We start from the raw sequence: 20,961 nt of genomic DNA, 5'->3' as shown, positions 1-20,961 counted from the left end.
GGGCCCCGCGGTGACGGCCCGGCCGGTCGCGCCGTGCCCTCCCCGCGCCCTCGGCTGGCGAAAGAGAAGTCCCCGCGGCTTTTCGTTGCTTATTTGGGGGCGTTTTCGGAAAGCCTGGCCAGATCTCGAAGTTGCCGGCCTCATCGAGGCGAAGTTGTGTAAATGGCCGGGGTGGCGTGAGATTTGCTTCCCTCGCGGCTGCCGACCCTCGTCCCGCCGGGGGTTACCGCGGCTGGGGGGGAGTGGAGGGTGTCGGTACCGCTGCTGTGGCCCCGCGTGGACACCAGCGGCTGGTGGAAATGTCGTGCAGCCCCCAGCCCAGAAGATCAGACGTTCCCCACACGGGTGGGTATTGTTCCAAGGTCAGGCGTTGCCCGCGCGCTTTTCCAAGTGCCACGCTGCAATCGTGTGGTGGCACCTTTCTTAAACCCTTTATAGTACGTGCGGGAAAAAGAATCGCAGGAATCCTGGACTTTGAGTGAAGAAAATAGCCTTTTTGGGCTGAAGAACGTGTGCTGACAGCTGGTTGCTAATGTCATGACCCTCCCTGTCATCTGTACCAGTTCTAGGAAATAGGAGATAATACAGCAAAAACAGTGGCTGTCAGTCCACATTAGTGCTTCTGGAGAAAGGTGATGAGTATGAACGACTGGAAGGATTTTTTGGGGAGGGGGAGGGGGCGGGTGTGGTGTGAGAGAAATACAGTATTTTCTCCCTGCATGCACAAATTTCCAGCAGCTTTTTAGAATTTTTCAGAGGTGCTTCATGGCAGAAAAGATCTTCGCATTGGCAGCTTCACTGTTCCTTCACCCGAGATTCTCATAGACATAAGAACTGAATTGGTTACGATTTCATGCAGAGTGGAAAATGTTGATGAAGTGAGAGGCAAGGCATTCAAGTTATTTACTAAGCAGAGGGGTGGCAAGACTGAGCGGTGATAGAATAGTGGGAATTCAGTATTGTGTCACTGTCCTTATTCGTCGTGGTTTGCAAAGGGGAGGGGTTTTTTTGTTTCCAGTAATGGGTGTGTAGACACCACACTTGTTCTCTTCTGTCAGGGACCTACAAAATAAGAACCCAAGCAGGATGAGGTGCTTTGATGATGAGATTGGTTTCATTTTAGAAAGCAGATTTTGTAGCCACAAGCCTAACTCCTGGAGCACAGGATGCGACAGTCATGGTATACTTCACAGTTAGGAAACGGCCCTTTAGCTACTTGTAAATACATCTAATTTTGTTTTCCTCAGCTTGAGTTCTTAAGGAGTGGGAGATGGTAAGAAAGACAAAAACTGCCCCGAATGGGGGATGGGAAATGATGACGACACACAAACAACATCCCCCCCCCACCCCCCCCCAGTTTGCTGGTTGTGTGACAAAAGTTTGAAGAAATGTTTGTGTTAGTTAGAAAAAAGAAAACCATGGGGGGGGGAGGGGGAAGAGCTCAGATTTTAAGAGAGTGCAGGTGAGATAGAAGGTAGAAAAAGAGGTGTAGATAAAGACTATGACAACAACAAAAAAAGTGTAACTTGGAAAAAGACGAGCAAACGCAGTATGGAAGGGGCATGTAAATGACCAGTGCTAAGGCTCAGTGAAACAGTGTGGGGGGGGGGGAATAGCATTGGAAGCCGGTACTACATGGGCAGCTGGTCTGTTACAGCTGAGAGTTGTAGTTGAAGGAGCAGTAACATTCAAGCATCAAACCTGCTTCTCATAAATTTTTTGTCTACATACATGAATGTGTATTTGAAAGAGCTCTCTAGGCTTGCTCTCTGTAGAGGACAGTCCAAGTATTACATCTCCTTGGACTACGTGTAAAAGATTTTGGAAAATGTCCATATTCCTTTTTCCTTCCCCTTCAATTCTTAACCAGTGATAGCAAATACTCTCTCCCTCTTTCTTCACTGTTGGGGTGGGAGCACAACTGAGGTTGATTTGCAGTGGAATAGAACAATTTTGTTTACAAGTCATAGTTATCAATGAGACTAAATCTTTAGTGGAAAAACACTGAAAAGTGAATATGTAAAATGAAATTCATATGAATTCTATGAGTCTTATTTTAAATCACTGGAGTAAAGAAGTTGAGCCTGTTCAGTGGTGTAAAGTATGTTGATATATGTCTTAGTCCATGATGTTTTGCTCAAATGCAAACTTAGACATGAAAAGATTGTGTGTTTTTACCATAAATAAATGCTAATGTATGAAAGAAAATTTTTGAGGATGCCTGGTTTTATCTTCTGATACAGGTAATGGGCTATGAGTAGTTGTAGGTGTGACCTACATTTCTTCTGAACGGAGCTGTGGAAAGCCAGAAAGCCCACAGCAAGTAAAAAGCACCAACTGTGGTGTTAAATTCCATTTTTGTTTCACTGTACCAACAAGTGTCAATCAAGTGTCTATCATTATATCAACAAGTATTGACTTCTAATCAAACAACTAAAAAGTATCTTCCCCAAGTCAGTGTTTTCTTCAGAGTTGAAGAGGTAATACCTTAATCTGACAAAAAAGTTTGTGCAAAATTGGCACAAAGCAAGAGTTTTTTTAAATGAAATACTGCACGTGGAATGTACCAATGGGCTATACTAAAGAGGAGACTTCTTAGATGGGGGGAAAAAGAAATACTACCTGTGTTGTTAGGTCATGGGCAGGGTGACTTTTGCCTCAGTGCATGGCTCTGGGACCTGTTGTCTTGGCACCCCACCTGAGACCACAGCTCGTACGTCCCCTGAAAGTGGCTCTGCAGTGGAGAGTCCTAGGGCACAGTAACGGGTTTTAGATCTTGGAGAAATTCAGTAATCATCAGGCAGCAGGTTTATTAAATGTTAGAATGTTTTCTGCAGTGAACGGCTGTTTAAAAAAAATTTTGATGAACAGATCCTAAATTCTAAGCACAGTTAATTTAAAGTGTATTAATTATGACATTTATTTGCTCTTGTAACTGAGCTAATCATATTTCAGTAGTATTTGCACTTGCAAAATCCATATAAGAGGATAGTGTAGTGAAGGATGAGAAGACAGAATCATTGTTATTTAGGTGAATTTTTTAAATGCATCTTTAAATGTATATTTAGTGAAATGGAAAGATGAGTTTAAAGGGGGGAAATTTCTCTTCTGGAAGTCAGTAACATGCGGTGAATTTCTCTCTGAGTGTATTATGAGCCATGAATCTTTTGTGGTCCAGTGGTACATATAGGGAGCAAATGAAAATCTCGGTCTGTGCATAACAGTAAGTGTTTAAGAAACTCCACTATTAGAACACAATTATGTTTAAATCGAGCAACTGGGCAGATGTTTGAGTACTGGCATTCCTCTACTTGGGTACAGCTGTATCATTGAAACACACCATGTGAATGCTCATGGCTTTCGGCCTGTCCCAGTCCTCTGCAGTGTTACACCTAGCGTCATCTTGATTGAAGGTGGTGTCTCCAGGCTCAACCCCAGTATCAGTCTTTAGTATTAAAACTAGAATGGAAATGCATAGTTTATATATCACTCTTACTTTTTGCTTTGTTTTAAAAATAAGTGCAGGAGATAGGCCTGCTCTCAAGTAAAGAATTTTCTCAAATGGAATGTGTTGTTCCCATTCTGGAATGCTAATTCTGTAGCTTTAAGAAGTTTAAATAAGTGCATTTTGATGGAGCTTGAAAAACAATCATTTCAGAGGCATCAGACTTCAGACTTTACCTGGCTGACAGTGATCTGTGAACATCGCACTTGGTTTAAAAACATGCAAAGTCCTGGAAAATTATAAAAAAAGCCACTGACAGGTCTTGATGTGGTGAGCTAGAAGGGAGTACAAGCAAGGGGTGGGAGGTGGGTAGGAGAAAGGTAGTGACAAAGTGATTTAGATTTTAAAAACAATTTAAGAAAGAAATTTGTTTGCAGTACCTGTTTATAACCTTTAATGCAGAAAATGCAGCGTTCTTGGCTTTTCATTGAATGTTGGCTGATTGTTTGGCTTGTTCTGGCAGTAGTATCCCAAACCAAAAGGAATGCAGAAAGTACTGAATATGCTTGTGCTATTTAATGCCATTTTGAGTAGTAAAAATAGCCATGGTTCACTCAAAACAGTATTGAAACTTTGTGGCAATAATTAAGATGTTCAAATTCCTAGATATCCAGATTGGACAATACTGTTAGGTGCATAAATGCAAAATGTGTGGTTTTGACCTCAGGCACAAAGGAGGACTTTAGAAGACAAATCTTCCATTTCAACCCAGAATTATTTTGGATGTCCTTTTTAGTTCTTGAAGGTCGTAAGCAAGTACATCAGGCAAAGTTGAAACACTACACTTGAAATAAAGTTCTTCCATTACAGCAGAATGTGACAAAACATGCTCAGAGATGTAAACTGAATGAGGATGATTCTGGAATCTAGTTGAAATTCTTTGAATAGTTGTCGTGTAAGTCAAAATCTCCCCAAAGCCTCAGTACTGGTAATTAACAGCAATCCCAATGAATATTGAATGGAAGAATGCATAATGTGATGCATGAGCAGACCAGCAGCGTGTTTGTCTGAACTGTGGTAGCAACATACATTTAATTTGCTTTGGTAATTACGGACCTCTACTCTGTTAACAATAGAACTTCTTTGAGAGATCTGGTAGTCGAGAAGAAGCTGGTTTAAAACCATTGTGAGCAAGGGGAATAATCTGATGTGCTATGTGTCGCTTTCTGCTCAGAATCAAGCAAGTGGTGACTGGGTTGGTCCAAGCCTTTTCACCAGAATGGTCTGACAGTGTACCAATCATCCAGTGCAACTCCTGCCTGGAACTCAGAGCTTGTCTCCCTTGACATTCCTTTTTAGATGCCTCCTGTAGTTTGCATTTGTCTGGGTAAGTCTGGCCATCATGTCTGGATAATTCCTACAACAGAAATGGAAGGTTTAAAATCTAAGATTATAAAGTCAGAGGTCTCTTGGTGATAATTCTCTTGTACATTTGTGGATAGTCTTGGTGAAGCATAACTTCTAATAGATTCTTACAACTTTCTGTGTAAGCTAATTCATTGCAACACTTGTGTTGAAATAATACCTCTGCATCTTTGAACAATGGAATGTTTCGGCTGAGGTGAGTCTTTGGGGAAAGTGTGGACATCAAACTGTTTACTTTTCTTTTTGAGAAGTGAAATGTTTTGATTGCTTTAGAAACTGAAATGGTTATACCAGTTGTACCAACAAGAGAAGAAGTGTTGACTTCCAAATGCTTAGTTAAATATTTGGTAAATAGAGCTTGGTTTCAGTCTCATAACTGGCCTGTAGGATTATAAAAAGAACATACATTTTATCTTTGAGATTTTTTTCCTAGCAAAGTGTGCTGACATTAAAGTATGTTGTAAAAAGTTGTGATCCCTGGGGTACTGTTTCTGTAGTCGTCCTTGCGTTTGGAGGTACTATATTACAGACAGACACCACTGCTGCTCTGGAGCAGTTGTTTCCTTATTTGTATGTATGTGTTTGTGTGTGTTCTAGTAGCCAGACTTAATTAACATTAATACTTTCTATGCGGTTATCTGCTAGCTGAAACATTCTGTCTTCAGGGTTCCAAGAAGCTGTTAAGGATGAAAGCATTTTCCTGTGGAGCTGGTATGTTGTGGGATAATGCCCCCTGCTGCTCTTGAGAATCAGCCTCGCGCTTGAGCTGCTGATCTGCTTAGAGACCAAGGGAGGTGAATTTCTGCCAAAATGATCCTGTGTGTAAGCGCTGGCCAGGCAGTTGGGTCGTGAAACTCTCTTGCCTACAATGTAGGTGACTTTTAATTTTTGACAAGGAGAAATGAGCTGCACCTATTTTTAGGAAAGCAGATTCCCAATGTGGCATTTAATCTGTAGATACAAATATAGTTTCGGAACTGCAGTGGGGAACTCAAGTGGATGAAGTGATCGATGTTTTCCTGAGGTGGCATCAGGGTCATGGAAAGTTCCAGAGTGGGTGTTTGTTGCCTGTTCCCTCCCCGCTCCCTCCCTGCTGCTGCAGCTGCTCCTCCTCTTCTCCCCTCCCTGAAAAAGCCTGGCATAAACAGCCCACCCACATGCAGAATACCAACAAAGCTACCCCAGTCTGCACTGCCAGTGCAGAACTTGACCAGAACTTAACAGATTCTATTTGCAGGGTAGCAAATAGCAATTTCTGACTTATAATTTTTTTGGAAGTACCGAAGACTGGAGACATGCCCAGTCATTTCAGACATGTCCTTAATCCATCTTCAGTCCATTTTAGGCATTCAGTAGAAGAAGGATATAAGTAGAGGAAAAGCAAAAGGTAGGAGGCATGTGGATTGGTTTCTTTTTCAAAAATTAGTCATTTTTATTGTGTTACTTAAGCATTATCTACTCGTGTAAGCAAGCAGTAATGATCTAGATACCGGAAGTGCTGAAGGTTAGAGTTGGTAAGGAATTGTCTAAAAATGGGATTCAGCTGTTCTAACTTTTTCTCTAAGCACTAATTTAGCCACTTTCTTGTCTCTGTGGGTATAAAAATTAATGTGGTTGACCTTTCATTAGGCATGAGAATGTATTGGTGTCAGTATGGAATTTTTCAGGCTGTTTTTGTGAAGAAAAACTTGTTTGTTTGGGTCAGGAACTTCTACTTCAAGACACTATTAAAGTTTCATCTGAAATACATGGTAGTACTATTTATTGTCCTTACTTGATAACTTCTACTTTATTGCAGATTATGATGCATGATTATCACAGAAGAAATTCATGTCTATAGCTCTTAAGGACTTTATTACATCATCTTCAAGCCTGATAGTTTTGGAATCCGTATTGCAGCTGCAAAGACACGTCTGCTTTCGTATTTCAACAAACATCTTCTGTCAGAAGATACTGAAATTGAAGTGCTCTGTTTTAACACAGTGATACCATTGCATTATTTTAAGATTTCCCAGTTAAAAATTTACAGTAATATATTTTCTTGGTAAGTCGATACTGTTAGCTGCATATATAATAGTTAATACTTTTGCTGAAATTCTGTGACTTTAAAACCTTGCTGTCCTTTTTTTATTAAAACACAACAAATTAAAGTGTATACAAATGGATAATGATCTTTGTGAGTAAGATTATTGCTGCCAGTTTAGGGTCAAATGCTTTCAGTAGTAAGTGAATTTAAAATAAATGGATTAACACTAGAACTATTTTGTGTGGGGCTTGCTATTTTTATTACTGATTTTTGCTCTCCACTTTTTCTATTTTGGGGGTTTTCTTGTTTAGTCTGATCCTTAGAATTTTCTTAAACTTTAGATGGAACTGTAAGTTGTTGCTGATAACATTAGTAGTATCCCACATATTCTTTCCTCTGAAATCGTTGAGGAAAGTACACTTTTGCATAAGTTATCAGCTCAAACTTACAAATTTGATTATTACTATTTTTTTAGTTTCAAGTTCATTAGGTCACCTCAGGGTCATGTTTTAGTATTCTTAATTAGCTCCCTATATGGAAAATGGACTTTTCCTGAAAGTGTGTAACTAAAGAAAGAATCAATTAAATGATCTATAAAATAGCTTCCAAATTAAAACGTTAGTTTCCTGAAGTTATTTTTGTAGTCTTGGTCCAATTTACCTGAGGTGGTATGTTTGTATATGGGCAAGATGTTCAGGGGAAGTTGTTTTAGCTTCATGATGACTTAAAATACATCGTCATTGTTCAGAATGTATTTAATTCTGTCTTTTGTTGGTGCTAATGTTTTTCATGACTTCAGCTACTCTAAAATATTTAAGTCATTACTCAAAATTAAACAAAAAATTATTTCTACAGCTATTCTACTTAACTGGTTACTTTAAATTCTCAGTTCTTATTTTTCAATGTAGTTGGTTTTTTGGGTCTGTGTAAAAAAATAAAGCTGACCAGTTTGACAGATTTCATGCAGAAAACAGCAATGAATGTACCAAATCCGATCTTTGTAGAGGGGAATGAAGCTTCTTGTGTAATCCAGTGGTTTCCAACTTGCTCCCATGGAGCTAGCAGAGGCTCAGCATGTAGTTTTGGAGTTGGTACCTACTGAAGTGATGTGGATAAGATAAAAGTTGTGGCCTCAATCTCTGAAAATCAGTAATCCAGTCAATCCAAAGGACTGTTTTCAACATGTACTCATGAGCAGTAGTACTCTTCTAGGCTGGGTTTTTTTGAGATGGATTTATATTTTTTTCTTAAATTCCCCATGAATGTTTGTTCGCAAACAATGTGTTAAGAGTACTTCTATAATGAAGCAAAATGTTGTATCTGTAAACTTTATACATTCTGTTTTCAGCCAGACCAACACCAAAATGATTCCTAATGGATATTTGATGTTTGAAGATGAAAACTTCATTGAGTCGTCTGTTGCCAAACTAAATGCCTTACGTAAAAGCGGTCAGTTCTGCGATGTCCGTCTCCAGGTACCTTTTTTCTGTCCAAGTATGATGATTGAATGCAGTAGGGTTTTTGTTACACTATGTAATGCTATGTGCCTCATTGATTGTGAGGTGTGAGATTTTAGAATCTGATTTCTGAAAAAGGCATACTTAAAAAAAATTAAAATCAGATATACTTTGAGAGAAGTGACGCTAACACTTTTTTCAGCTAACATAAATTGGAGACTGTGTTGATTTGAAAAATTGATTTGAACTGTGACATTCACTTGGGTAGGCCTTTATACTACTATAATACAAACATACTTTAAAAAAAATTCTTATCAGCATGTGGATATCTTATTTGTGTTTTAAATAAAGGTATGTGGACATGAGATGTTGGCACACCGAGCCGTGCTAGCTTGCTGCAGTCCCTACCTGTTTGAAATCTTCAATAGCGATAGTGATTCTCATGGAATTTCCCATGTTAAATTTGATGATCTCAATCCAGAAGCTGTTGAAGTTCTGTTGAATTATGCCTATACTGCTCAGTAAGTAGTTTTCACTGAAACTATAGACAGTAGACTTTAATTTAAAAAAATCAAAATAATAAAGATAAATTTCTTTTTGTAATAGATTAAAAGCTGATAAAGAACTGGTGAAAGATGTATACTCTGCAGCAAAGAAGTTGAAGATGGAGAGAGTTAAGCAGGTACAGTTCTCAGCTCTTCCAGAAGGCCATTCTGATTTCTCAGGCTCACAGCATTATGTTTTTTTATGTTAATGAGGCAAAAAATGATGATTCTGTGGAAAATTGCTCAGCGGATAAGCTGCTTTAGATGTTCATTAGCATTGTATCAATTTAAGTGACATCAGTATGTATTGCTTCCACTTGTGTTATCTTTGTGCTGAAGGGTTCTCTGAAGTTAAGTTTTGTATTTGTGCACCTGTATAAGCAAAACTGCTTCTGAATTACAGCTGGTTACTTACCTTCAGGTTTGTGGAAGCAGTGCTGTGCTTCATTGCATTGAGGGGCATAATTAAACCTGTAACTGTGGCAGTGATATGTGGAAAAAAGAATAATCCACACCCTCGTGAACATAAGTTTGGTAGCGCTTGACTTTAGAAATACTTAACTCTTGCCACAGATGGGGATACCTTTCACAAGGGAATTGGGCTTCATGCCTTCACTTGACTGCAGATAAGTAGTTTTGATCAGGCGTTCAATAGAAAAGCACAGGGTCAATGTATGAGTAGCTTTCAAATGTGTACGACTTTTAATGTATGTATATTCCTGTGGAAGGCAACATTTCATTTACAGCTCTAGCTCGGGGAGGGGATGACAACAGACAGTTGCTATTCTGCAGTTGGAAAACAGCTGTTGCTGTATGCGGTGATGGATAATTTAAATGTATAAAAATATCGTCTACCTGTAAACTAAGATGCAGCCTTTTTTCTTAAAAGGTTTGTGGTGACTATTTGCTCTCCAAGATGGATGTTCAGAGCTGCATCTCTTACCGAAACTTTGCAAGTTGTATGGGAGACTCACGTTTGTTGAACAAGATCGATGGCTACATTCAGGAACATCTTTTACAGATTTCAGAACAGGAAGAATTTCTCAAACTTCCAAGATTAAAGGTTAGCTTAAGTTTGTAGACTTCCTTCTGGTACATGACTTCCAAAAAGCAACCCAAGGAGCAACTATTATGGCTTCCTTTTTGGGAGTTAGGAAAACTTGGTGTACTGACCTTTACCACCAATGTGAAAATTCTGGGTCTCTGTAATAGCCATACTACTGTGAACCTTAACAGTAGAAAACTCATAGTATATCATCCTTTCTAAGCGTAAAAGATAACTGCAGTTGTACTTAAATGTGCTTCCTAGTTTCAGTGGCATGGGCTGAAAGCTCCTTGTAGGTGGTGTTTTCTAGCTCTGTGGTAAAGTGAGAGTAATGCTCACTACGTAAAGTACAGTATGCTACAAATACAAGGGTAATACCTATAGACTAAATCATCCTTGTCTCTTCTAATTCAAGCTCGAAGTAATGCTGGAAGACAATGTTGGCCTACCCAGCAATGGCAAATTGTACACAAAGGTAATCAACTGGGTACAGCGCAGCATCTGGGAGAATGGAGACAGCCTGGAAGATCTAATGGAAGAGGTTAGTCTTTAAGAAAATGGGATTAAACATCTTTTTTAAAAAATCAACCAAAAAAAGTCAATATGAAGGATGATCCCTTTTTCTTTTAATTTTTTTTATTTTTTCACTTTTTAAACTATGACCCTAAAGAATTTAAATTTTACTGTAGGTACCCCTAAGCTGAGAAACTGGGGGGGTGTTCAGGTGAGCTGAATGAACTGTTCAGTCTGGTCTTCCGCTTTCCTTTTTTGCTCACTATGTGCTGTATAGTAACCTCAAAGTGGTGTGTATCTTGCTTTAGAATTGGGGAGGTGGTACTGAAACTTGCCGTAGATTCTTGATGTTTTCCTTTGCAGGTTTTGCTTGTAAATGTGAAGTAGGTAAAAGCTTCTAATGGTTGTTCCTCCCCATTGATTTATCTCCCCATAGGTTTATTAACAAAACTAGGATACCAAGGCTGAAGAACCAAGAAGAAACCTCAAGTGTATTGACACGTACAGAAGCAGCAGTCCTGCCCCAGTTCTCCTAAGAAAATCCGCTGTGGGCAGAGAACGATGATGATGATTTAATGGTGTTTACTTACTCCTTTACAGGATGCATTATTTTGAAAGTTGTGTGTTATTAAATGGCTTTACTCATGAATACTGATACTAGATGTAGCCTGGGCAGTGTTTAATGGAAAAATTAGTGGGGAATCTAAATTTGTAATTGGCTAGAGAAAACAGACTTTACAAAAACCCATGAAACATCAAAATTTTCCACGTTTGTTATTACAATCATGATAGATCTTCGGAAACACTTGTATAGGCAAAAGTACATGTTGATACTGTCGTATATTCTCAAGTGTATATTTCCTCTTGGAAAAACTCATTTTAAAAGCTTTGATCATGTTGAAATTCAGATGCATTCCATTGAAACAGTTGCATCTGATGTTTAGTTGTGGACAACAGTTTCCTCCAGAACTTAAAATTTGTGTTGTCTTCCCTCATTCCCATACCTTTCTTTTAGAGTCCACTGTTGGCTTCTCTTGACTTTTTCTGATCGAGATAAATATGTGTATTTTTCAAAGCAGAAAACTTGTTTGCGGGGATAACGAAAATGCTTGCATGAGATTGTGAATTTGTGTAATTCTGCAAATTAATGTGCCTTTTGCTTGTCTAATGTTTCTGTGCTGGAGAAGCAGTAGAAGTCCTTGAAAAATGAAGATTTCTCTCAAGCTGAGAAAGTAACGAACCTTCATCCCATGTTTGAAGATTGCCGCCATGACATCTGCTTCCTTTTAGTTTTGTCATTCTGCTAGATTGAGATGAGATGACGAGAAGTATGCTGGCGACTGCCTTTTGTAATCTGCCTGTAGCTAAGTAGCAATGGAGACAGTAGCCATATGGGTATTCTGTTGTTGTTTTTGCAGGTTCAAACGCTGTACTACTCAGCTGATCACAAGCTGCTTGATGGAAATCTGCTAGATGGACAGGCTGAGGTGTATGGCAGTGATGATGACCACATTCAGTTTGTGCAGGTACAAATTGCAGACAGTCTCAGGTAACCCTAGATAGACTGGAGGAGCAGTTACAGCACACCTGAAGTCTTGTGTACTGTTAGCAGAGAAAGTAGTTTTAATGGAGAAATACATGATGAGAAAGTATCTTTCTCAAAACCACTGGAGGTGATGATTTAGTCTCTGCTTCTGGTTTTTCGGCAGACTGACTCTAAGCCTTTGCAAAACGGAGTACTTTAGGTTTGACTTCAAAATAAATCTTAGGCTGTTAAAAGAAGGAAGAGGTAGAGAAGCAGTCAGCTGTGGCTTTGTAGAGATATTCAAGAGTCTGTAAAGAACCATGGACTGCTTGGCTTGCAGCAGAGAATGCATCTGTTAAATTTTGGCATAGAAAAAGATTCCAGACGTAAGTTCTAATCCTTCAGCTGCCGGCATCTGTTTCTTTTGTTCAGCTGCACTGGTAATGTGCAGGAGAGATTTTAAAAAGCAGCAGTAGGTAACTTCTGATCTCGAGATAGCTGATGCTTTGGCTATGTACAAATTGGTCTTGTGCTTTTTGAGATTTATTTTTTTTTTTACTTCCAGCCAGATACAATCATTCTCAACTCCTGAAAACCACACGGCTTAGCACAATGGAGGCTGTTTAAGAAACAAAGAATAAAAAAGGGCTAGTAGATGTAAATTATCAATTGCTTTATATGAATTAATGTTGTTTAAATTCACTGAGTTAGAAGCAAATACATTGTAATATTTGAACTCATAACAGTGGAATGTGCTGATACAAAAGTACGCTTTGTGAAACTTTTAGCTAATGTTTATGTAAAACACTCTCAATCCCAGAACATGGATTTTAGAAGTGAGAGAGGAAAATTGAAAAGCCAGCTAATTTTCCAATTTCTTAATTGTTTTTAGTAAGCCTTCACCGGCTTTGCCACCTTTGGATACTACACCTTTTAATACTTAGAAGCTGGGAGGTGAACGTTCAAAAAGTTCCTTTTCAGAAATAAGGCCAAGAGTTGTCAACTTCTTTTTTTTAAATCCTTTCGGATAATAAGAATTGCCAACTTCAGACCTTCTAAACAGTTGAGAGAACTAACACCAGAAAACTCACAGATGACAGTCCTGGAAGAATTGTAGCTTTTAAATTTTTGAATTACAAAAGTTTGTAATTTCTGTAACTGTCGAGGCACTTTAAGGATACAAGAATAAGCTGTTAATTGGATGAAGATTCAGAAATAACAAAAACACTATCCACAAATGAATTGATTTTTGTGGTGAGCCGAGTATAGCAATCAAGCTCTCCTGTGTAAGGTTATCTATGAGTGAGATGATGTATTTCAGAAGTCTTATGACAGTTTCCATAGAGATCAGACTCCAGGGAGCTGTGCAAGCATTGCAAACTTGGTACTGTGGTCATAAACTTCACTGCTAAACAGAATAGACAAAATGTTAAATTTTGTGTTTGGTTCTTATGATTGAGCCAACAAGCTGTGCAGTCTAATCCGAAATGTGAAATTTGGGGTTTTTTCTTAATTGAGCAAAATAACGTAAGCTACAGTATAAATTTAATTGAAGAAGAAAAGAAAGCAGAAATCTCCTGCTAATGGGAAGTAGCAAGGGAGTAAAATCCAAGAAACAGCTAATCTGAGCACAGAGAGGAACTGAGGCGAAATTAATTTGTCTTCAGGGAATGAAGAGAATAGTTAATTCACTTCTAAATAGCATTATATAATTAACTCAAGTTCCAGAAGCAGAGCTTGCGAGCAAGACTTCTAGTTTGTAGATCAGTTCTCTCCAAGTGGATGTAGATTTTTCCTTATATTTGAAAATCCTGCTAGTAATGCATACTCTCTTTAGGAATTTGAAATGATTTCTGGGCAGACAACCAGCGGTATAAAGCTGCAGTCACAGGATGAAATGAGTACCAAGATAGATGCAGGGTGGTTTTTAGCCACTGTTGCTGAGTGGGCAACATGTTCTGTTGAAAATTTAGGTGTGCTATAAATGATGCTCTGCAGAGGTGGTAGACGAAGTGTTCTCTTGAATAGTTATGTCTTAGCTCAGAGAAGCAAAGGTAGAAGGAGGTGTAGTCTCTGGCTAGGTTTCTGTAGCTGCCTTTTGATTTTGCAGAAGAAGCCACCACGTGAGAATGATCACAAGCAGATCAGTAGCAGCTCCTCTGGAAGTCTTTCTCCAAATGCTACTGTTCAGAGTCCCAAACACGAGTGGAAAATCATTGCTTCAGAGAAAACTTCAAGTGAGTAACTGGGGCAGGGTTTGTCTAAAAGATGCACCTAGTATTGTGTACCTACCACCTCCCACTCCCTGGGGGTTTCCTTCAACATCTATAAGGAATGCAGAAGTGCTTTTTCTTACTGATGATGCAAGTCCAGTAATGGGCCCGGTAATTTGTGGGATGTTTCTAACATAACTGGGGCCAAACTGGCATCACTTACATCTCGATTCGTTATCGACAGGGCCGTCCCAAATCCCACAGTCTATAATTTAACCAGAAAGTCCTAAGGAGATCGGCAGTCTCTAATTAATTAATGGAGCTATTTGCTGTGTGTGTGTGAGGAGACTTTCTCCTAGCACATCTTTAGCTTGCTCTTATGTCCTTTGGGCACTATAGTAATAATCTAAACCTCATATTTTTCAGTAACTAGGCTAACACTTGGAACCAGTAACCAGAAAATAAGTTTTCACACTTACAAGGGGAGAAGCATAATGAGAAGACCCTAGTCAGCATTCACTTACATTCACCTAAAATTGTATTATATGGGTGGTCTTTCCTTTTCTCCTGATGACAGGTAACACCTACCTGTGTCTAGCTGTTCTGGATGGTGTGCTGTGCGTGATATTCCTGCACGGCCGTAATAGCCCTCAGAGCTCTCCCACGAGTACGCCACGACTGCTGAAGAGTCTGAGTTTTGAGCTTCAACCAAATGATATCATAGAGAAGCCCATGTCTCCAATGCAGTATGCTCGGTCTGGACTGGGCACGGCCGAACTTAACGGCAAGCTTATCGCTGCAGGTAAAAGGAATAGTAACAATTCTTTAAATAACTTGCTCGACTGGGGGCGACAGCAGCTTCTTAACTCTGTACGCTGTATTTGAGTCGGCGTTCTTCAACGTGAAAGCAATTGGTCTTTGGAAATGTGGTGTCATCTGACCTTTTGCTTTTAGGTGGATATAACAGAGAGGAGTGTTTGCGCACAGTGGAATGCTACGATCCACAAAAGGACACCTGGACTTTCATTGCACCGATGAGAACACCAAGAGCTCGGTTCCAGATGGCAGTTTTAATGGTGTGTGGTGGGTGGAGATCAGGTGAAATGTGACATGGTGTAAACGTAGGTGGGACAAACAGGGCAAACTTTACAAAAGGGTAACGGAACTTGCTTGCCTGTAGTTACACGGTTACTAAAGTGCTAATGATTTCAATTGTTGTGTACTTAGATGTGAAGCAGGTGTTTGTTTTTTTTCCCCTTAGGGGCAGCTATATGTTGTGGGTGGGTCAAACGGTCACTCGGATGACTTGAGCTGTGGAGAAATGTATGAGCCAGAAATAGATGACTGGACTCCTGTTCCAGAACTGAGAACCAATCGCTGCAATGCAGGTAACACATCTGCAGTTGATAGAGTATTTGCTCAGTTTTTTTAAAACGTATTCATTTATTAGTTTGCTTCTTATTCTTTCCTATATGAATAGGAGTATGTGCCCTGAATGGAAAACTGTACATTGTTGGTGGTTCAGATCCTTATGGCCAAAAGGGACTTAAGAACTGTGATGTGTTTGATCCTGTAACAAAATCTTGGACGAGCTGTGCTCCCCTTAATATCCGTAAGTTTGTTGTGTAGTTTTGGAGGGAGGGGGGAAAAGGGTGGTGGCAAAACTGCAGGTTTAAAACCAAACTGAACAAAGCCACCATTTAAATTTCAGCTGCTGTGGCATACTGTTAGTGCATGACTTCTGTGTTGGGCTGTGACTGCTAGTGTTTGATTGCAGGGAGACATCAGTCTGCAGTGTGTGAGCTGGGTGGATATCTGTACATCATTGGAGGAGCAGAATCATGGAACTGCCTGAATAGCGTGGAGCGTTACAACCCAGAGAACAACACTTGGACTCTGATAGCACCCATGAACGTGGCTCGACGAGGGGCTGGAGTGGCTGTTCGTGACGGTAGGCTTCTGCAGGCTTAAGCAACCTCTTATGCTTGATGAATTTTTCATGTTAAGCTACAATGCAAGTAAAATACAAAGCTGTGTTCCTTCTCAAGGAGGGAACAATACAGTAAGAACTTGGCTATGCGTCCAATTTTAATTAAAAACTGTAACCAGAAAAGCAAAAAACCTCATTTTTGTTTTGGGGCATTCGCCCCCACCTCCTTTTCAAAACATCACCGTGCAGCTTCAACAACTGCATCTGTTCAAATTTGGGCTTTGCACTTACACTGAAATAATTTCCAGTCTGCTCTAAGGATTGAGACACCCAAAGCAGGTCAATAGTGTACCTTCAGACCTTGTGCAAGGCAAAGGTTTCTGACAGAAAACCTGAAGGTCCTTCCTTTTGGCTTACCCCAGAAAGGAGGCTGCGTTTGGCGACACAGCTGATGCTTAGCAGTGAAGCCTTTGCTTTGTTTCCTTTCAATAGGAAAACTCTTTGTTGGTGGAGGCTTTGACGGCTCTCACGCAGTGAGCTGTGTGGAGATGTACGACCCTGCTAAGAACGAATGGAAGATGATGGGAAGCATGACTATGCCAAGGAGCAACGCCGGGATTACCACGGTGGCAAACACTATTTATGCAGTTGGGGGATTTGATGGCAATGAGTTCTTGAACACAGTTGAAGTCTACAATCCCGAGTCAAATGAATGGAGCCCCTACACGAAAATTTACAAGTTTTAAGTGAATTAAATTCCCTTTTTCAAACTAACAGGCTTAGTGATGTAATTGTGTTTTAGTAGAGGTACACATGTGAATAGGGTTGGGGAGGGCATAGATGTTGCCAACAGCAACACAGAGCTTTTGCATATTGCATATTAATGTGCTGTACATATTTGTTTTGGAAAGAATATCAAGATGAAGGGGTTTTTGTGTATTTTAGAACTTTGTTTTAGTTTTGTTTTTTTGGGTTTTTTGGGTGTTTGGTTTTTTTTTTTTAAGATTTTTGAAGATAACGCAAGAGAAACTAGACTGGGCATATCATTTCAGGAGCTTCCCCCAGTGTTTTGTCACTTTGCACATTAAACAACTTTTCCTGTAGGCTGCGTTCTTGGGGCAGGAAGTGTAAGGTTTGTGGGGGATTGTTTTTTTCACCAGGCCTTGTTTTTCCTTCAGTAACTGGAACAATCTGTAACAAGAAGCCTTATTTAAATAGATATAATGGCTATTTTTTTTATGAAAAAAAGCTGACATGCCTGCCAATACCTTATCTTTTATGATTGCCTTTTTATAACTTTTTATATATTCAGCAGAGTATTTTATCTGTTGAAATGAAAATGGCAGATAAATGGTTATTGAAGCAAAGAGACAACCTTGGAGTTCATAGAGACCGAGTGGGACAACCAATTTACCACTGTTGGTGAGCTGCTGAGCTTCTGCCTCTGCTACAATATTGTAACTTAGTATGTGACATGTTCCTTAGAGCTGAATGGAGTTTCTGAACATAACATAGCTGTGACTTTCTAGGACAGGAAAATTATTTGGGCTCCAGCTATTTTGACAAAAAATGCAGAGGGTGCTTTCTGTACAGCAGTTTTGTTACTGTGGGTGAGCTAACCTTTGTAAAACAAAAACTTCAGTGTGGGGGTTTTCTCATGGTTTTTAAATTCTTGCCAACTGGCAATGAAAATGTATTCATCTGATTAGTAACTGTCTTATTTTTCTAATATTACAAGCTGAAAGTGTGATAGAACACAAATGACTTGATTTCGTATGTGCTCATAGTACTATGTTTTAGTTCACTTTCTCTATTCATATGGATAAAATGTTGGTTAGGATGACTTGGTGTCTAATGTGTAGTGCTGCACATCTAACTCCTAGTGCCAAAACTAGCACTGACTGCTTGCTGCTGATGCAAACACATTAAAGGTACCTTTTGGGAAATCCTTGTACCACAGGATTGCTGTGATGTCTCTTTGTGTCCTTTTCTTTAACAAGACAGCTTACAAAGAGAAGTTTGTGGTATCAAAATAAACATTTCAAATGCGTGTAGCTACAAGACAAGGTAGGATGTTTAACTGAACCCCACCTCAAGTAGAAAGAGAGAGGAGGGGAAGTGCCCTGTACAGCTGCCTGCTCTTTGTGAGTTACCCTCCAGAAATGGGTGTAAAGGTCTCAGAGCAGGCAGCCAGCAGACAGCACCTGGCTCCTAGAGCACTACCACTGTTCTTGCAGGGAGATTCACCTACTTGCAGGCTGCTCTCAGGATCAGTTTACTAAAAGCTCTCTGCAAATTAAAGTGTGGTGCTCCAGAGGCGAGATGAGAAAGGGGCCAAAAAGAAAAGTGTGTAACACCATGGTGAAAAGAAACAGCTGATACTGTTGTAAGGAACTTGATCTGTGGCTGTGGTCCTCAGCATTAATCGAATAGCTTTAGGAAATGGCACTAATTTCAGTCACCATCACATTCTTAGTTGACTGCTTTGATTCAGGTCTTGACTAGCTAGTAACAGACCTCTGTGCTACAGGTTATTCCATGTAACACAAGGCAGTCCTGCTGAAGTCTTATGTCAGGAGAAGACAGCTGACACTGTATCAAAAGTAGATGTGAACTAAGACAGACAGATACCATGTGCTTAAGTTGATCCAGCTTTCTAGATTTATGATACAAATTGCCAACATAAGCTTATTTAAGCATAACATACTTGTCCCACAACTGTGGGCTAACAGCGTGAATGGAAGTAGCCCTTAAAATGCATTTTGCTCTGACAGTAACTCTACCAAGCCACTTCTCTCTGACTTTTAAGTGTCTGGGGGCAAGAACTGCATTAAACTTGCATCCACAGTAATTAGGAAAAGTGAAAATAGAGCTATTCAAAGAAACTGCCACATAGAAGTAACTGTCATTTACTGTAACAATAAATTACATTTTTACAATAAAGATTTTACAAATACATCCAAAAAGTTAGTATCAAAATAAACACTTACAGAGCTTTGCCAGTCATCTCATCTCTGTACAAGTACATACATGGAAGAGGTAGCTTTAAAGGCCACAGCAGCACTGAGAATGGCTTCTAGAAAGTTTCATGGACTTAAAGCAGTTTTGGAAAGCAACAAACAGTACATTCAAATAGAGATGTCACCTGGAGAGCAGAGATGAGACAAGTCATGGCATGTAACCCATGGAGGGAAAAACCCCTCCTGCCTTTCCAAGAAAAGGTGGCAAAAGAGAAGGACAAGGAGTTTTCCAGAAGAGTGGTGCTAGCAGGTTCTGCTGTATGAAGACTAAGTAGATGATAGTTTAACAAAGGAAAAACATCCCTTTCCTCTAGAAAGAGGTCCAGGACACACACACCTGCCTGAGGGTTGGGGTTTTGTTTTGTTTTTACAAAAAAAAAAAAAAAAAAAGAGCATCAATCCATTTCTTTCCCCATTCTATATCCTTGCTTAAGCCTTATATAGTTCACTACCTAGGATACATACATTGCATCTGTGTTTTAGTCCTTCATGTCCATAGGGGCATCAAGCATCACAGGTATCTGGCTTTGGATTCGCCTGCTTTCTTTTCAGTCTTTTCAGACACCCAGGTGTCACGAGATACTCTCTTTTTTCTCACTTGTCACTTTGGAAGTATCAGCAAAACAAACACCTTACATGGATTTTCCTATGCAACCATTAACAGACCTAGCTCCTAACACGAACAATTGGAATTCAGCCCAGCACATCTGCTGTATACCAAACCAGCTGTATCGCTCCAGAGATCTCACTTGAGACAGAAAATCCTGTTAGCTTGCGATTCTTCGCAGAAATTCTGACATTTAATGTACATGTGTAACTAGTTGGGTTTTTTTCCTTCAACTCAGATGATAAAAAACAGCACCATCGAGAAAAAAGAAGGCAAATTTTTTGGCTCCTTGAGTATTTTCCTCACACCCCAGAGGAGCTGGGCTTTGCTTGGAGGAGGAAAACGCAGGGGGCGAGTACCGCAGCTCCACACCTTGACCCAAGTGTCACAGCCAGCCCCTGTTCTTGGCTTCCATGTGAACTGATGCATGACACTGCTTAATCATGTGTTCCATCTGGGCCAGCTGGCAACATCCAACTTCCAACCTTTCCCTAGGGAAGAGGAAATACAAGGGTTATGGGGACACAATGGACCCATTTTATAGACGGGAACATTTCGGTATATTCCTTTAAAACAAAATTCAGAGAGATTCTAATACCACGCTTCAACTCTGTCAAAAGCAGAGAATACTCAGCACCTCTGGAAATCTAGATGTATTTTTATCAGCAAAAGTGAAGTTTACTACAGAGCTGGCTAATTACTATGTGTTCCCAGCTGTATCCCGCAATGAAATCTTTAAAAAGGAACAATCTAAGAGCCACACAGCAGACGTTAGTTCAGTCTTCCCAACCCAAAACTGAGCCTTCAAATATAAAACATGACTGTTTTTTACTAAATGTGTTTAAGCTGCAAGCCAACTATACATTTCCTACAGGTTTATGCGTTGCAGGTAGAAACAAGTTTTATCCACAGTTACAACGTGGTCAGAGACCAATTTTAGGCTTCTGGGATAATCTGACTTCAGCCTTTACTGGGTGCAGCTAATCCTGTTCCTCTCACACTTCCCCGACATCTGTAATTTTTCTGATAATCTGTGGAGTGTCACCAGTCAGAGACACCATTTTACAAGCTTATGCTCGCACAAGTTAAATTGTTAACGTTAGCTACTCCTAAGGGGACTTACGGTCACCTATTCAATACAGGACACATGCACTGAGAAAAAAGTAGTAAGAAACTTTTTTTTTTAAAAGCCCCCCCCCCCCCCCACCCA

General features: G+C 39.9%; 2 protein-coding genes across 3 annotated transcripts in view; one reads left to right on the top strand and one right to left on the bottom strand.

Annotated features, from left to right (window-relative positions):
* The first annotated feature begins 6,684 nt into the window (after positions 1-6,684).
* Positions 6,685-17,044, top strand: IVNS1ABP (influenza virus NS1A binding protein). The gene is made up of 14 exons (XM_010580697.1): positions 6,685-6,914; positions 8,245-8,371; positions 8,705-8,874; positions 8,960-9,035; positions 9,788-9,961; positions 10,359-10,484; positions 11,875-11,982; positions 14,092-14,218; positions 14,772-14,996; positions 15,149-15,270; positions 15,456-15,582; positions 15,675-15,806; positions 15,972-16,145; positions 16,617-17,044. The coding sequence occupies exons 2-14, from the start codon at positions 8,261-8,263 to the stop codon at positions 16,868-16,870; spliced, it is 1,926 nt and encodes a 641-aa protein (XP_010578999.1). The 5' UTR covers positions 6,685-6,914; positions 8,245-8,260; the 3' UTR covers positions 16,871-17,044.
* A 2,330-nt stretch (positions 17,045-19,374) lies between these two features.
* The window catches only part of SWT1 (SWT1 RNA endoribonuclease homolog (S. cerevisiae)), a 40,161-nt gene continuing 38,574 nt past the window's right edge, over positions 19,375-20,961 (bottom strand). For both annotated transcript variants that reach the window (XM_010580694.1, XM_010580696.1), the window contains exon 19: positions 19,375-20,242. In XM_010580694.1, the coding sequence (XP_010578996.1) occupies positions 20,137-20,242 (106 nt within the window). In that variant the 3' untranslated portion in view covers positions 19,375-20,136. The remainder of the gene's footprint in view (positions 20,243-20,961) is intronic.

Source organism: Haliaeetus leucocephalus, unplaced genomic scaffold (genome assembly GCF_000737465.1).
Source record: "Haliaeetus leucocephalus isolate CR32 unplaced genomic scaffold, Haliaeetus_leucocephalus-4.0 Scaffold730, whole genome shotgun sequence".
NCBI lineage: Eukaryota > Metazoa > Chordata > Aves > Accipitriformes > Accipitridae > Haliaeetus > Haliaeetus leucocephalus.
This window is presented reverse-complemented; position numbering and strand designations above follow the sequence as displayed.